This window comes from Conger conger, chromosome 12 (assembly GCF_963514075.1).
Source record: "Conger conger chromosome 12, fConCon1.1, whole genome shotgun sequence".
Classification (NCBI taxonomy): Eukaryota; Metazoa; Chordata; class Actinopteri; order Anguilliformes; family Congridae; genus Conger; species Conger conger.
In genome coordinates, this window is record NC_083771.1 from 4,264,456 (window position 1) to 4,282,677 (window position 18,222).

The 18,222-nt window shown below is 42.7% G+C and overlaps 1 protein-coding gene across 1 annotated transcript in view; it reads right to left on the reverse strand.

Moving 5' to 3' along the window:
• Positions 1-18,222, reverse strand: part of dcc (DCC netrin 1 receptor) — a 263,043-nt gene that overhangs the window by 138,678 nt on the left and 106,143 nt on the right. Inside the window, exon 3 of the mRNA XM_061262994.1 lies at positions 2,579-2,869. Within this exon, the coding sequence (XP_061118978.1) occupies positions 2,579-2,869 (291 nt within the window). The remainder of the gene's footprint in view (positions 1-2,578; positions 2,870-18,222) is intronic.

Below are 18,222 nucleotides of genomic sequence, written 5' to 3' on the forward strand. Positions count from 1 at the left end.
TATTATGTTTCTTTTCGGCGGCATGGATGGTGTAGTGGGTAGCACAGCCGCCTCACAGCAAGAAGGTCCTGGGTTCGAATCTCCGTCGGCCGGGGCCTCTCCGTGCGGAGTTTGCATGTTCTCCCCGTGTTTGCGTGGGTTTCCTCCGGGTACTCTGGTTTCCTCCCACAGTCCAAAGACATGCAGGATAGGCTGATTGGAGAGTCTAAATTGCCCATAGGTGTGAGTGAATGGTGTGTGGACTGGCAACCTGTCCAGGGTGTATTCCTGCCTTTTGCCCAATGTATGCTGGGATAGGCACCAGCCCCCCTGCGACCCTGTTCAGGATAAGCGGGTTAAGATAATGGATGGATGTTTCTTTTCAGCAAAGTTCATCCATTACTTTCAGTCCGTGGTCATTTGGCAGTAAGTGCCACTTGTCTGTGTAAGACGCAACATCGCATAGAGTGCCCTCCAAAACCCTCCACATCCTTCATAAAGATGTAAGGCTGTATAACATAAACAATGCATCTAATGAGCTAGAATATGAAAGAATATGAATGGGTATATAAATGGTAAATGATATTCTTTTAAACCAATTGGTCAGAGAAGAATATTTTGTTTAATGAGTTGTATTTTTCCTCAAAAGGATGTGTCATGATTTCCTACACCTGTTCTCAGCACTGTTCTCAGCTGTCACCTTCATTAGCGAGGAGAAGGGTTGGGAACGATTGTTTTAGTACTGGTGTCTTCCTCTGACTCTATCTGGGCAAACCTGATTTGAGAACTACAGTGTGATAAGAAGTGCTTGGCATCATGTGCTGCGCAGGACAGCTTGTGCTTATCCGCACTCCTAAATCGATGGCAGAGGCAAATACAGTACACACACACACACACACACACACATACACCCTTTGGATAAAAGTATGTTATTTTTCTTCTTTGCTCAGAAATATCTACAAAATTAACACTTGCATTTATTTGTATGGCAAAGGTAGAGACAAAAGACGTGAGGTGTGGGGGCGATATGTTACACTGACTGCATTTACTACATTTTCTGCATTTATCCAAAGCGCTTTACAACTTAACGCCTCTCATTCATCCATTCACACACACACACACACACACACACACACACACACACACACACACACACACACACACACACACTCTCTCTCTCACTCAAACACACACACACACACACACACACACACACTGATGGTGATAGGCACCAATCAGCTCATCAGGAGCAGTTGGGGGTTGGGAGTCAGGGACACTCCGACACACCCAAGGCAGGTGATTGAACCGGCAACCCTCCGGCTGCCTGATGACCCCTCTCACAGCACCTCCTGCACTAACATGGCCGACACGAGCTGAAGCTCCAGGGCTAACATGGACACGGGCAGCCTACCTGGCAGTGAATGCCGTAGGAGCTGAAGCCTACCTGGCAGTGAATGCCGTAGGAGCTGAAGCCTACCTGGCAGTGAATGCCGTAGGAGCTGAAGCCTACCTGGCAGTGAATGCCGTAGGAGCTGAAGCCTACCTGGCAGTGAATGCCGTAGGAGCTGAAGCCTACCTGGCAGTGAATGCCGTAGGAGCTGAAGCCTACCTGGCAGTGAATGCCGTAGGAGCTGAAGCCTACCTGGCAGTGAATGCCGTGGGAGCTGAAGCCTACCTGGCAGTGAATGCCGTAGGAGCTGAAGCCTACCTGGCAGTGAATGCCGTAGGAGCTGAAGCCTACCTGGCAGTGAATGCCGTAGGAGCTGAAGCCTACCTGGCAGTGAATGCCGTAGGAGCTGAAGCCTACCTGGCAGTGAATGCCGTAGGAGCTGAAGCCTACCTGGCAGTGAATGCCGTAGGAGCTGAAGCCTACCTGGCAGTGAATGCCGTAGGAGCTGAAGCCTACCTGGCAGTGAATGCCGTGGGAGCTGAAGCCTACCTGGCAGTGAATGCCGTGGGAGCTGAAGCCTACCTGGCAGTGAATGCCGTAGGAGCTGAAGCCTACCTGGCAGTGAATGCCGTAGGAGCTGAAGCCTACCTGGCAGTGAATGCCGTAGGAGCTGAAGCCTACCTGGCAGTGAATGCCGTAGGAGCTGAAGCCTACCTGGCAGTGAATGCCGTAGGAGCTGAAGCCTACCTGGCAGTGAATGCCGTAGGAGCTGAAGCCTACCTGGCAGTGAATGCCGTAGGAGCTGAAGCCTACCTGGCAGTGAATGCCGTAGGAGCTGAAGCCTACCTGGCAGTGAATGCCGTAGGAGCTGAAGCCTACCTGGCAGTGAATGCCGTAGGAGCTGAAGCCTACCTGGCAGTGAATGCCGTGGGAGCTGAAGCCTACCTGGCAGTGAATGCCGTAGGAGCTGAAGCCTACCTGGCAGTGAATGCCGTAGGAGCTGAAGCCTACCTGGCAGTGAATGCCGTAGGAGCTGAAGCCTACCTGGCAGTGAATGCCGTAGGAGCTGAAGCCTACCTGGCAGTGAATGCCGTAGGAGCTGAAGCCTACCTGGCAGTGAATGCCGTAGGAGCTGAAGCCTACCTGGCAGTGAATGCCGTAGGAGCTGAAGCCTACCTGGCAGTGAATGCCGTAGGAGCTGAAGCCTACCTGGCAGCACTCGGAGCTCGGCGTCGTTGCCGGTGCGGGAGCTGCCGGGGTTCTCGGCGAGGCAGCGGTAGGTGGCGGAGTCGGGCGGCTGCACCCGGCTGACCTGCAGGGAGCCCGAGGGCAGCACCACCAGGCGGCCCTCCGGGGCGGCGGCGGCGGAGGGCAGGTCCTCGCGGTTCTTCTGCCAGTGCACCACGGGCATGGGCTCCCCCGTCACCTCACAGCGCAGCAGGGCCGTGTCCCCCAGGTGGGTCGACACCGACTCCGTGGGCACCACCACCCGCAGGGGCCCTGAGGGAGGAGAGGGGGGAGAGTGAGATTTTACACACTGAGATTCACATGGGAAAGAGAGTCAGTACGTAAAGTTTATTTATATGGCACTTTTCAGGAACACATTCACAAAGTGCCTCACAGAAGCATAAAACATATAATAAATAAGTGAATAGATTTTTAAAAATAATGAAACAGACATAAATAGAAACAAAGAGCAAGCAAGAAATCCAGTCTGTATATGTGAAGGTAAACAGTGCCCAACAGTCACTGTTGAAGCCCATCAGCCCATTGGTGAAGGCCAAAATTAACAAGAAAAATCTGACTTTCATAAAACATTGATGGTTGCCTGTGAGTTCCTGTAAGCTCAGCCTGAGAAACCTGAACAAAACCAAAGGGCTTTTTGGATTAAAAGGCATAGAATAGGATTTAATCAAAAGCACCAAACATCTTTAAGGGCAAACGGAAATTTGATCAAACCAACCTTTCTGGATTAATCTAGACTGATGTTAATAATGTGTGCTTTACTTAGTGCATGATATGGCACCAGAGGTACAGGGTTCTCTTCAGTGAAAAAGTCATGAGTCTGGTTAATCAGGCAGTCATAAAAATATCTAACTGCATTCATGGGTGTCACACATTTCTAGCATGCTAAATGCAGCTAAGATACACCATGCGAAAATATAATGTTGCTACTATAAATTTATTTTATTCAGCCTTTATTTTACCGTTGTCCCATTGAGATTCTAAATCTTAGGGAGACCTGACCAAAATGGGCAGGCATGTTTCACAGTAAACACCTAAAAGATACAATACAACAGAAATATAAAGTAGAAAAGTTAAGTCACCATCAAGATCAGCAACAGGAGCACACATCTTGCATAAGCCTGTGAATATTTAGTTTGAACTCATTTAAAGGAATAACGTGTTCAAACTGAAGCTTTGACTGGAGATTATTCCAGGATCAGGAAGCAAAGCAAAGTCAAATGCCTTTTTACCAGAGACAGTTCTGATTCTGGGGACTTTAAAGAAGAATACAGGACTGGTATCTTAAACTGTAGGCAATAGTGGATATTTGGAGGGTGGTCAAGCAAAATGGCAGTTTACCAATAATAGATTTGTAAGTAGAAATGTACAAGCTTATCAGTCTTCTGGTGGCCAATGAGTTCCAGTGTAATTTCTGATTCAGGACACAGTGCTGACTTCATTGGTCAATGGGCTGAGTCTGGGCCGTGCATATACTGTAAATAATGTCACGGTAGTCTAGAACTGGCATGAAGGCAGAGGAAATTAGTCTTTGCCAATTGTATTGAGAAAAGTGGGATTTTTTGTTCGATAAACAAAGGCAAGCTTAACATTTTTGTCAATTACTTGAAGTTAAGGTCATTATCCAGCCAGACTCCTAGGTTCTTGTAGCTAGTAACATGTTCAATGTGTCAGTTATTTGCTGCCATAATGGGTTGTGTTATTGGAGCAAGAGGCCTTGTGTGAGAAAAATAATAAGCTTGTTCTTATCAGCATTCAGCACAAGTCGAAGCTGAGTTAGATTTTCATGCAGGGTATTAAAAGCAGACTGGATTTTAGATGCTCTAACTTGAGTACAAAACAGTGTCATCTGCATAACCTTTTGAGTCCACAATTGCCATCATCGAGGTTATGTTTGTAAATACTGGAGAAAATGGGAGTCAGGATTGAGCCCTGAGGTCAAAAACAAAGTCTTTTGACATTCAATAAACAGGATTTCAGACCATCAATGAATATACAGTGGTGCAGTGGGTGGCACAGTTGCCTCACAACAAGAAGATCCTGGGTTCACATCATTAACAACTTTCATGACTGTGAAAGTGATGGTGTGACCTGATCTAAAACCTGATTGGTTTTCTGACAAAAACTACAAGGCTGGCCTGTAGCGTAGTGGTTTAGGTACATGACTTGGACCCGCAAGGTCGGCTGTTGGATCCCTGGTGTAGCATACAATAAAATCTACACAGCTGTTGGGCCCTTGAGCAAGGCCCTTAACCCTCCAGGGGAGGATTGTCTCCTGCTTAGTCTAATCAACTGTACGTTGCTCTGGATAAGAGCATCTGCCAAACGCCATTAATGTATTAATGTAATCTTAGCTGTGAGTTTATGAGCCTCTCAACGGTCTTTGCTAAGGCAGATCATTTGGAAATAGGTCTGTAGTTATTCAAATTTGAAGGATCTCCACCTGTGTGAAGTAGAAGAACTTGAGCCCACTTCCAGATTGGTTTAGAGTTAGAGATTGAAAATGTGAGTCATTGTTATTGTGTCAGCTTCAGTTTAACATATGAGGCTTGGGCATACCAGGACCTGATGATTTACCTCTTTCACTGGCAGGCAGAGCCTTGTGCACCTCAGCACAAGTAACACAAGTAGCTTTGTTTTCTTTCACCACAGGACAAATAGAAGACTGGGGAAATTTAGTTCATAAAGAAACTCAAGTATAAAGTACTGATTAAAGTGATTCACCATGTCAGATTTATTCGCAAAAGACTTGGACGATGTGAGTGAAATCTCAAATGGAAGGTTATTATTTCTGGCAAGGAAAAAATATTTGAGAGCCTTTTTGGAGTCATTTAAATGTTTGGTAGTGCTAAACAGGCACAATTCTGTTTTTGATTTCCAAATACGACGGGCACTTTTATTTCTAGCCATGCAAATCTGTTCCAATGGCCCAAACGGGCATTTCTATGATGTAATGAAACGGCAAGGTCTTGGGAGAACCGCAAATTATCTCTCCCTTTACTCCTGAGTCTTCTCAAGGGGGCTGGATTGTCAGGAGACAGATTAAAAACAGGGATTGAAAGTATTTTCATTGCAGTTTGATGTCAGGAATCAGCCTTAGAATATCCCAATTATAAATCACAGAGAAAAACTTGTAACATAATGATCACTTGTGTCATTAGGAAAGTTCCCAGTAGTTGTGAACTTCTGCAGGCGGTCTGTATGCATCAGATCAACGAGGGAGGAATTTTCAGGGTTTTCATAGTTTTGTCTGGTAGGTGCATCAACATTAATCTATTTTGCACTTATTCATGTTTTTGGTTCTTTGTGAAGCACGTTGTAACCTTCTATGTAGAAATGCTATATAAATAAAGAGTTGATTGCCTCACACAGATCTTTTAGCTTATCAGAAGAAGTTAACCAGTCCCAATTCATGTCACCAAGACCTCAGACTCAATACATTTGGTAACACTTTATAATAATGATCCTTTATTATTAATTTATAAATTATTAGTGAATGATGAAGTAATCATTAACAAATTCAGTCAAGAGATTTGGGGATAGTGTGAAGACACATTTTCTGAGAACTCTATGACGTGCAAATAATAAAAATTGCTTAGGTAAGGATCCAGATAGTAAGATGTTAACCTTGAGTGACGATTTACAGTATATACGGCCACACCACCACCCTTGCCAGTTCGTCTATGATCTGTTTGCAATACATTCTAATCTTTCACATGGATTACACTGTTACAGATATGTTCAACCACAATTCAGACAATACAATAATTTTAGGATGCGTAATTCCGGTCCAGATTTTAAAGATTTTTGTGTTAAAACATTCTTACATGACCATTGTAAAACCCTTCCTATCAATGAAAAAGGCTCACTGACATGATGACTCATCCTCTCCCTGTGCATATAGTCCTTAAATTTTGGTTTCAAAATATGCCCTTGCCGGCACTCTGTACCAAAACATTGTATAGCTGTACAATAATTCAAGCGTATTGGTTGAAAATTGGTTCCAACATCAGCACGTTCACAGGGAAGGGGTGGGAAAAACAGTGTTGTGGTTTGAGTGTATTTGTTGCTGCAGTTTGTCTCTTGTCTCTTGAGGGTTTGAAGTCCGAAATTACCTATTGTACCTTTAAGTAAACGTAATTTGGTCATAAGACCTCTAACATTCAAATGGAGAACACCAATACAATTTCTTATGGCAAAGTCAACAGTATTAGCAAAACATTGTGGAGTTAAGACTAAACATTGCCAGAGAAACAGAAGCAGCAGGATAACACAGTGAGGCACTGAATTAGCAGAGACAGACAGACTGATTTCCTCAAATAAAATCAGTTCAAATAAATAACTGAGGTAGAATACATTTCTGCAGATAAGAACGGTTCGGTGACCTGACCAAATAATTCCAGAGAGTTCCAGACATAGGTCTACAGTCGTGGGAGTGGGAGAGGTCATTGGTGGAGCAAAAAGCAATTTTACAGTCAAGCTGTTTGGTAGGTGTGTGGCACATACTGTATCATTTCCAATGTAGTTTGTATTATTTTAATTTATTAAAATAAGTCAAAATAGCAGAATAACAGACATGACCTCACAGGCTCTCTCACAGACCTCACTCACTACTCCATAAACAGCAAGGCACACAGGGAGTTCAGCAACACGCAAGCAAGCTACAGTACAAATCCACCAGCCCAATCCAGCATGGAAAGAACAGCGGAAGAGTTCATTGTCATTATTATTATTATATCTAATTCAGCTGACACGTTTATCCAAAGTGACTTAAAGGGGAAAATCTGGGGACAAGCTTGCTAGACTAAGCAGGGGACAAGCAGAGCAATGTGGGGTTAAGAGCTTTGTTCAAGGACCCAACAGCTATGTGGATCTTATTGTGGGGATGGATCCACCAGACTTGTGGGTCCTAGTCATGTACATTAACCACGAGGCTACAGGCTGCCCCAGTCATGTACATTAACCACTAGGCTATAGGCTGCCCCAGTCATGTACCTTAGCCACTAGGCTACAGGCTGCCCCAGTCATGTACATTAACCACTAGGCTACAGGCTGCCCCAGTCATGTACCTTAGCCACTAGGCTACAGGCTTCTCCAGTCATGTACCTTAGCCACTAGGCTACAGGCTCACTTAATTGACCAAGTTGGAAAGCCAGTGCCACATCATCCAGCCAGCAGGTAGAGATTCACTCAAAAGTGGCTGTGAGAGCAAGGGCAGTCAAATTTAACTGGCGAAATGTTTGGTGGCAGGGGGAGTAGCATAGGCCAGGCAGGAGGGAGTATCCGGTATAATCCATATTCAGTAATAATGGAAACAGACTTATTATTCGGTATAATCCATATTCAGTAATAATGGAAACAGACTTATTACAGTAAGTTAGATAAAAAGTTTGAGAACACGGGTTATGAGTAATTTCTTTCTCTGATTTGTATATTCTAACAGAGCCCTCGTATTGATTTTCTGGCTGCATTCCACTGCAGTAGTTTCAAGGGTACATTCAAAAGAAGTCTTTTGTCATGACATAATGTAAGTGTGGAGGCGTTGGCTGATTTAGATATGCAGAATAAAATGTCTTTCATTCCCGCTGTTTGTTTGCAGATAAAATATAAATAAAATATTATCTATAGTAGGTTAAAGACACTGAAGTTTGCACTGTTTTATGAATTCTGACTTAATTGGTACAACTCGTGCAGTTTATATATTCACCTGTCAGCAAAATCTTTTGTGATGACTTAAGTGTGGAGGCGGTGGTTGTTATAGAGATGCAGAATCAGCTATGAAACTCTCACATACACAAAAATAATGTATGTAGATTAATTTACACACAGGGGTTGTTCTTGAGTCAAAGAATGCATAATTAAGTTTACACTAATTTTTGGAAACTAATGTTAAATTATGCATCAGTTTTATACTGATTTGTGTTTTATGTATTTTCTTTAATGCTGGACACAAATTAGTCAGGTGACCCACACTGTATGCGGGGTCTGTTTGCTATGATATGACAGTAGGCACACCATTCAAGAATAGTACTGAAACAGAAGTCCGATAAACGAATAAGCAGTATGCAAATCCATATTTCAATTGATGTACTGCTCTACAGGCATTGATCTTAAGGTGTTGCAATGCTAGCCTTTTTAACGAGGCACTAGCAGAGTACATGCATGAATGATTCCATGTCAATTAATCATTAAATAGATCAGAATATCGATGTATAGATTAATTGAACTACAACAGCTTTTTTCATAGAAAGTTGCATAGCTCATGACATTCCTCAGTCGATTTCATAACTCGCTTTTTTAAAACATATTCTCTGTCTGTCATATTTTACTCATTTAAAGCTCATTGATCTTATAACCCTTACCTCCAGCCTGGAAAACACAACTTTCCTGTGACACCTCTCGTTTTCTCAATTTGCATATGCCTGTACAGTGGCTAACCATGGGACAGTTTTATTTTATTTATTTATTTTTCTTTGTGAAGCTTCACAGATCCAATCTTTAGCAAGTGCATTCATCATCGATGACAGCAAAATAAAATTGGTTGGTCGAGTCAATTCTTCAATGAACAAAACTGCTGCTTCATGCACCACTCCTGCGGCTGTGTGAAATATAGGAGACTCGCGGTAATTGGACACACTGGAAGTGCTATTCCCGCCATAATGCGTGCGTGTGAACACACAACAGTACCATCTCCTGCTCCTTGCACCATTCATGAGCCAAGGATATAGCAGACGTGTAAGGAGACCCTTTGAGTTGTTTTTTTGAGTGTTTTTCGATTCGCACCCCACCATTCTACCTTCCTGCAGTTCAACAACAAGTTCAATCAATGAGAACACTTCAATGAGGCATTACTGGTTCACTACGAAGCCCTGTGGTTTTTAGATTAAATGAGTTCCCTTTATGGCAATTACACAGTACATTGGTTTACAGGACTATGCAGTAATAATTTATTTTTAGATACAAGTTACTAGCATAAGGGTTTTTTTTCAAGTTTGCCTTGTCCTCAGCCTTGTGTGCATCACCACCATTGACTGGCTATTCATTTATTTTTTTATACTTTCTTTCTTTCTTTTTAGGTCCTACATACCACAATAGACATTCCCAATTACCAAAAAGAATCAGCACAGCCACAGTTGCACTTGCAGTATGAAAAACATTACATTACATTAGTGGCATTTGGCATTAGGTGATCTTATCCAGAGCAATGTACAACAAAACAAACATGTAAGATCTAACATATAGACAAACTATTTCATTCCTTGAAGCATTTAAGTTTGGATATGTGCTATGCAGTTTAGACCTCCAAGTGCACTATAAGTGCGCTGTTTGGACGTGCAGGCTGAAATCAGGCTGAAAAGCTGATGCGCTGTCCATCCCAATTACCATCGCCAACCCTGCAGCCAGCCTGGGAATCCCAAGGTCCAATTTATTTTCATCAGGCTGCGATTTGCTCTTTTGCCTTGCTCTGCACAAAGAAGGCAGAGTGGAGCCTTCAAAGGCGATGCTAATGACATATTCAGAGACGGAGTAGGCAAATGTAAACACATATCAAGGTGAAATAGGGGTTCAGGAAGAGTCTGTTTGCAATCTGTCTCAGACTGACAAATCTGAGCTTCACACCGAAAGTAAGGCTGCTAAAACTGCCCTAGCTTAGCCCCTACTGAACACTTCTGTGAATAGAAATAAACAATATACTTTATTATATTAAGTCAGAGGTTTTCTAACCCTGTTCTTGGAGATCTACCAGGTTTTCACTCTTACCCAAAACAAAGTGTACAACATTCAACAGCTGGAGGTCTCATTGAGCTGCTAGTTTGTAAAATAAGGTGTGCTAAATTAGGGTTGAAGTGAAAACAGGATGGTAGATCTCCAGGAACAGTGTTGGGAAGCACAGTTTTAAGTTGTATTCACTGTTAAATGTATGTTAATTTGCATGGGCAGGCAGTGTTGTTCTGAGGGTCTGAATATTTGGTTTGAATATTTGGTGAGATTATGACATGACATACAGACAGACTGTATTTAACTACACAGCTGTGCAACACTTACATTCTCTAACTGTGGGTTTGAGGGACAGAAAGATTAATAAAAATATTTAAAATCGTTAATGTCTAGAAAATTAATTTTGACATAATTATAGACTGCTCCCATATAAATGAATATCCAGTTATAAACTCTAATCTAATGTAGTTTTTTTTTAATCTACATTATCACTTTTGAACCTAATGTTCTAAAATAATTTAATTATAATTTAAAAAACGATTGGGAAGAGTTCTTTGCATTAAAAAACAAAGCGGTTAAAACTGTTACGTAGGTATATGTCAGGAGTACAGTATTATCCACTAGAGCGAGCTAATCAGCTTGAGTAGCAAATGAAACCCCAGGAGACCTACTGTGTGAGCGTATTAGAATTCCATTAACATTAGTCCTTAACTACTGGCATTTCAGACAATAGACAACAACAAGAACAGACTGAAATAAGGAAGTCTAAATACAAAAAATGATACATTCACTGAACACTTTATGAGGAACATTTCTACTTTATTACACCTACATATTCATGCGATTATCTAGTCAGCTAATTGTGGGGCAGCAGTGCAATCCATACAATCACATAGATACGGGTCAGGAGCTTCAGTTCATATTCACATCGACCATCAGAATGGGGGGAAAATGTGATCTAAGTGACTTTGACCGTGGAATGATTGTTGGTTGCGGACAGGGTGGTTTGAGTATCTCAGAAACTGCTGATCTCCTGGGATTTTCACACACACTAGTCTCCAGAGTTTGCAAAGAATGGTACAAAAAACTTTTGAAAATCCAGTGAGCAGCAGTTCTGCAGATGCCTTGTTAAATGAGAGATGTCAGAGAATAACCAGACAAGCTGACAGGAAGGTGACAGTAATGCAAATAACACTTTACAACAGTGGTATGCAGGAGAGCATCTCTGAACACACAACGCATCATAACTTGAGTTATGATGTGTCCAAGTCAAAAAAATAAGCCTAATAAATACCTAGGCCTCGATGAGTGTACAGTATAAGTGTTATGTTTCAAATAAATTATAATGCATGGCACAAAAAAAGGGAGCATACTCTTTTTTTTCATTTTTGCGTTGAACTAATCTTCATCCCTAGAAATCCTCCCAAGGTTGTGAACGGTAGAAGGGATGGGGTCAGAGGTGAAAGAGAGGGCCTGACTGCCAGGGCTCAGATCCCTGCGGGCATTAGCCAAATGAAAGTGGATTACAGACGGATGAAGGCTTAGCATAAAAAGGCTAAAGTACAAGGATATCAGAGTTCCTGGAGACTTTTCACTGAGACTCGTGTTCGTCAGTGTAAACTAAGGGGATTGGGAGACATTAAATCCCTTTAGACTGAGTCTAGGAAATGGCTCACCCTCTAATCCATAAGATAACTTTTAATGACTATTTATTATTTTAAATTTCTATTTAATGTCCCTGACCTGGGTTTGTAACATGGAAGCTACTTATGAGGTGCCACAGCTATTTTCTTAACAAACATGATTCTTTCCCACAGGAAGAAAGCAAGGTTTTTAAGAGATGTAAAACACAGAAAATTGAGTAAAAGATGTTAGAGCAATATTAATACTCATCGCAATACTAAATACCATGCTGCAGTTCACAAATTGAGGGAGAGTCAACCGAGACGGCCAGTGGTCCAAACAGGCCAATGTGTGGGGAAATCTAAACCCCAATAAGCAGCAGGCTCAGCTTAATGACGCCCGGGGCCCAAAATCGATTTGGCTCGATGACCGAAACACCCAATGATCAGAGGACCCGGGCACATTGCAACACTCGCCTCATTGCTCCACGCGTACCGCCAGAGAATAATAATAAAAGACCAACGGGGTCGGGCAGAGAAAAACACGACCGAAAGTGGCTCGAACGAACACTGATTGCGAGAATCGCCGGCAGAATTGTAATTCCTCGTCCCGGAGATGGTTCAGCCCTTGGAGTTCCTGACTGCAGGAGCTGGGAAGAATGAACCGAAACTCATTTGCATTGCTTCCTTCTCTTTACCCGCCGCATATGCAACCCATTTGACCTCCACCTGATTTATGCATTGATTACACTGCAAGAATGCGAAACGTTCAATGTTTTCCCTTTCATCCGGACGGAGAACAGATGTTGTTGTTTACATAAAGACCTGTGAATGCAGTCAGGACATCTGCTGGGGGGGGGGGCTCCCTGTTCTGATTAATCTCCACAATCCTGTTTCTAATCTATCACAGAGAATCTCCAATCACACTCATTTCACAGCAAGCTGCACCACCATCCTGCCCTGGCCCGTAGAATGATGGGAACGAGCAAATTAAAATGCAAGCATTCCGAAAGCGTAATTTATAAATAGAAATATATTCATATTCAAACCCCCAGATCTTCCACTAAGGAAATCTGGTTAAATCTTCTACTTTCAACTCTAACGTTCTTTCTCTTTAACTTTGCAAAATGAACATGCCAAACAATTACTTTTTCATATTAATATTACCATGCCATCACAGGATAAATGTCAGTTGATGAAATTATAAAAACATCTAAATCGAAGTACTGTGCAAACAAATTCTGTGTGAATGAGGTCCACTCCCACTGTAATACAGTACAACATTGCATGCGACAGTAATGACACGAACATGTTAATTTAGAAGCTGAAAAACTAAAGCAAGTGTAAATTATTGGAAACTTTTTAAATGCCTTTATAAATCATAAATGCAAAATCTTCAGCAATTAAGCTCTTTTTCTGACAGTGAACATCGGTACATTAACCAGCGGCCATACCCATCATGCACCCTGCTCCTGCCAAATGGCTGAGGCTAAGTGGGTGTGGGCTTGGTAAGTACTTGGATGGGAGACCTTCCAGGAAAACTAAGATGCTGCTGGAAATAGTGTTGGACGGCCAGTTGGGAGCAATCCTCCCTCTGGTTGAGTTACCCCTGATTCCCCAGCACAGATGGGGACACTGTGCTGTAGGAGACATCGTCTTTGGGATGAGAAGTTAAACCGGGGTCTTGACTCACTGTGGTCATTAAAGATTCTGTGACACTTTTTGTAAAGAGCAGGGGGTTCCCCGGTGTCTTGGCTAAATTTCCTACCCGGCTCTTTCAACCTGTCACCCAATCCTCCCCTGATTTAGTCGGCAAAAACATTGTTCTCTTCCTCTCCAATTCTGCTAGTGAATGGTGAGCATTCTGGCACAAAATGGCTGCCATGCATCACCCAGGTGGGTGCTACACATTGCAGGTGGTTGAGGCGAGTATCCCCCTCATCACTATAAAGTGTTTTGGGTGTCTAGAAAAGCACTATATAAATGCAATGACCTATCTATATTGTTTGTTCTACCGTGTTGTAGTATATTGAATTCAATGCAAGAGGCCTTGGCAGTCGAGTAACTATTTGGCTACTTCAGTTAGGAAGTACAGAAGAACACACTGTCTATAAACTTACACTAAAATAAAACAGGACAAACGACTTATCTTCAATCATTTCCAAAATGCAGGTATGGCAGTTATCAGAGAGCTGGCTGCAGATAAAATGCGTGGCATTCTCGGCTATAACGGACCGTAACCTTCATTAAACGGAGATTACTCTGCAGCCCACCGTGCTGAATTAGAGCAGTAATCAGTTCCTCTGTAATCTTCAGCAGTCGCGGGCGGGGAGAGTTATCGCTGCAGAAACTCCACCGGGAAGGCATCGCCCGCGGAAAGCAGTCCAATCAAGTTGCGCGCAAAAAAAAAAAAAAAATTAGGCCCAGCTTTGGCCAGCGTATTATTTCTCTGCATTAAGACAAAAAGGATTAACATAACGCCATCGGGCGCATGGAGGCTGCATGCGTGGAGAGGGGAGAGGGGAGCCTGGCCTTTATTATGAGAAGCAGAGCCTTGAGCAAGCTCACAGTATCAAGGGAGATGTAAACCCCAACCATCGTAATGATTACCTTTGCCTCGTAAATTTGAGGGTACCAACAGCCGTCCGTGACATTTATCTTGCTCAGGCTGCGATGCAAGGGGCCCGCAGTGACAGGCAGGGAGGAATGAAATAAAATAGAAAGACCGGCAATTTGACGGTGTCACCCAGCTCCAGCGGCAAAAGCCACGGCCAATTTCTGTGACGGGTCCATTCTCTGCTCATTTCACTCCCCCGGATCTCAGGCGCGCGGCGCCTTAACGCGGGCGAGGAGGGTGGGCTGTTACCAGCACACGTACGCACGCGCACACGCAGAGCCGGGGGCCGTGACGCCCAGTGAAAATGCCACACCACAGAGACATCGTTCCAGCCTCCATTTCAGGGCCTGCATCGCAGAAACGCACTTTCAGTAACTTTGGCGTAAGCCTCGTGTCCTTGTCATGTTGTCATTCGTTTAATTTTCCATCTAAAAATTCCCCAACAAAGAACTTCAGACAGGAGCTGGCACGACAGACTATGGGTGTGTAAAGTGTTATTTGTTCTGTGTGGGGGGTTTTTTCAGAGTTGCATTGGATGTTATACATATTGTACACCATATTGGGCCATTTTTATAGGTTACCAAAGAAACAATAAGCATTAATAACTAACTAGTTAACAAACTAACTAAATTCTTCATATATTTTGCATTATCTTGTATTTATTCCTCCTTTTTCCTGCCACAATCACCTTCTCATTTCACCCTATCGATTGATACCCGTCTCAAACAGAGCCCCAGTCTATTCATTGCTCACCCGTAAGCCACGCAAGTGAAAACAATGTATTTTTATGAATTAAAAAAAAAGATGATTATAAAACACAGGCCTAAGTTCTTTGTACCAATATACAGAATCACTTTGGATGCCAGTGAAAGTTGTAACTATTTGGTACGCTATTTTGCATTTGCCAATGACGTGGCTTTACTGTGCAAACAACTGCGATTGTTTGTACACTACACCCAGAGAGATGGATAACTTGAAGGATGCTGTTTAATCTAATTGGCTTGTTCAAGGGTCAAACCGCAATGCGTCACCTGGGAATCAACACTCTTTAGTTACATGGCCGCTCTTGCACCGGAACACCTCACTTTGTGGTTTGGGAGCTTGCTGTAGACAGAAGGGAAGGAGTAAAGGGGGAGAGGCTTTTGCAGCTGTATCCCAGGGTGCCTCTCTTTGACAGCCTTACAGAAAGAAACTAAACACACGCACAACACAGCACACATTCATATCCCGAATAAAACAACATTTTCCACGGCTGGCTTCTCACAATGCGTTCTGACTCTCTCTCGCAGGCTGCTGTTGTACACACACTATAGAGCCTCATGTGAATTACGCAACTGTACAGTACAGTAAGCAGCATGGATGTGACATTTTACATTTGGCAGGACAAAAACACATGAAAGTCTTAATGGCTACTTAATTTGCATAGTACATGCTAATAATAATAATAACAATAACAATAATAATAATAAAAATATAATAATAATAATAATAATAATAATAATAATAATATAAACAGTAGTAATGAGTCACCACCTCACATCATTACAAAATGCCAAGCTGCTGGCACTGATATCAGTCAATTATGTTTTTCTAAAGCCAGTCAAGCTACAAAGGAGGATTCTTCAAACATTAATTAATGACTGTGCCGCGCGCTCGTCAGAAGCGCTGTGTCTCGCGCGGCCTGGCCCTGTTGTGATCACTTATTCACACGGATATTTGCACCTGCTTGCCCTCTGTCATCCCCCCGTCCCGCCACCAAAGTCTATTAACGAATCGCGCCGCGCTCCGCCTCGCGCGCAGCCGGTAATTGGCTCAGAGGCGAGGTCTCAAGCTGTCAGTCACAGGGGTTGCCCTCCGTCTCATTAGCACCCAAAACAACGAGCGTGCCCCATGTACCAGCTGTGCCCAGAGCTATCCCGCGGCATTAATGACTGCTAATTGATTGGGAGGCTTGCGGCCTTACTTGTTAATAAAAGAGGGGGGGGTATAATGTGGACGAGTGGATTTGTTAGGGTGGTTGAGTGGTGTTCTTTCTTTTACCCCTGCAAATTTCAAACATTTAACATTAGGATCGGACCTGTTCCATGTCATATCAAACATGTTGCAATAGACACATACCTTTTTTTCTGTGAAAGATAAATGACAAATAATTTGAAATTATGAAAACTTCAGCAGCACTCTCTCAGTAAATACTTGACAGTTATCCCTGGAAAGCTTGTAGTTAAAAAAACAAAAAACATTATTTTACATTTTTTAAATGGCATCAATTGTAATAGTGAATGACTTTGGTTTTGTGGGAGAGGAAGCTACTTCCTATAGTTACTAGCAAGGACAGCTAGCAATATATAATCTGATACAATACAATACCGACAGAAAATAAACACATGAATACACACAGACCCACACACACACACACATTCACACACACACACACACACACACACACGCATATCTTAATTTTAGCATTTCAACAAATATATTTTTTTTTCATAATGGCTAAACAGGGATAAGTGCGGGATTCCATTTTAACAATGAGAAGTCTGCTAGTATTGCGATTGTGCCTATTTAATTCATAATGGTTTTGGCATGTTGTCATGTTGTCTCCCGGAACGGCTGATTTGCTGGAAAAAGCAAACAGGCTATAGTGCCGGGATACAAGGACAGGCCACTGCTGGTTCAAGCAAACATCCCACAGACAAATTGCACAGTAAGTTTAAATAAACAGTGAGCGAACGTGTGGGGGAGGCAGATAACCAGGCATCCTTCAACACTGCACTTGGGAAGAAAACAGAATGTGACATTTTCAATGAGAGACCAGCTGGGCCCTTGCATTTTCATGCACAAAAAAATGTCTCATACATTCAGTCTTGCACACATTTCAATTTATGGAGAAAATTTTTTTTTGTCTCCCGAAAAGTTTACTTTAAAAGCAGCCATCTCAAACCCTCCCACTAGTATAGGGCAGTCTCGAAATAAGCCCTCCGGCTGGAAAACCTAGCCTACGAAAATGCAGCAATCTTTTTCAAAACAAGATACATACATTAGACTTATTTTTGACTGTTTGGTCTTCTGCTGCTGTAGCCTATCCACTGTTGTAATGTGTGGTTATTTGCGTTACTGTCACCTTCCTGTCAGCTTTGACCAGTCTGGACATTCTCCTCTGACCTCTGTTATTAACAACGCGTTAGAGACTGTTGTGCTTGAAAATCCCAGGAGAATAGCCGTTTCTAAGATACTCAAACCACCCTCCTAAAACTTGGCTTCAGATGAATGGATTGTGATCATAAATAACACATAGCTTGGAGTACTACACCATGACCCATATCTTTGGGCAAGTGTTTTCAGTTTTGTGGAATTTCATGTTGTATAAGCAAAACTCACCAAGTTTCAGGGCTGACATTAAAGGTTCTGAAAACCCCTGGAGCAGCACCACAATAATGTCTACTCTATACACTCCAAAATAGTTTTTTTTTTGGTTTGTAGACAGTATGCAATCATTCAAAAATGTCAAATGTGCTACACACAACACACACTATACTGTGTACAGGCGGGGGGGGGGAGTAGGGCAAACAGTAAATTAAATTGGAGTGTCAGGAAAGCAGCGTTTATGCAACAGTATAGAGAAGATTGGAAACATTTTAAAAGGCCCC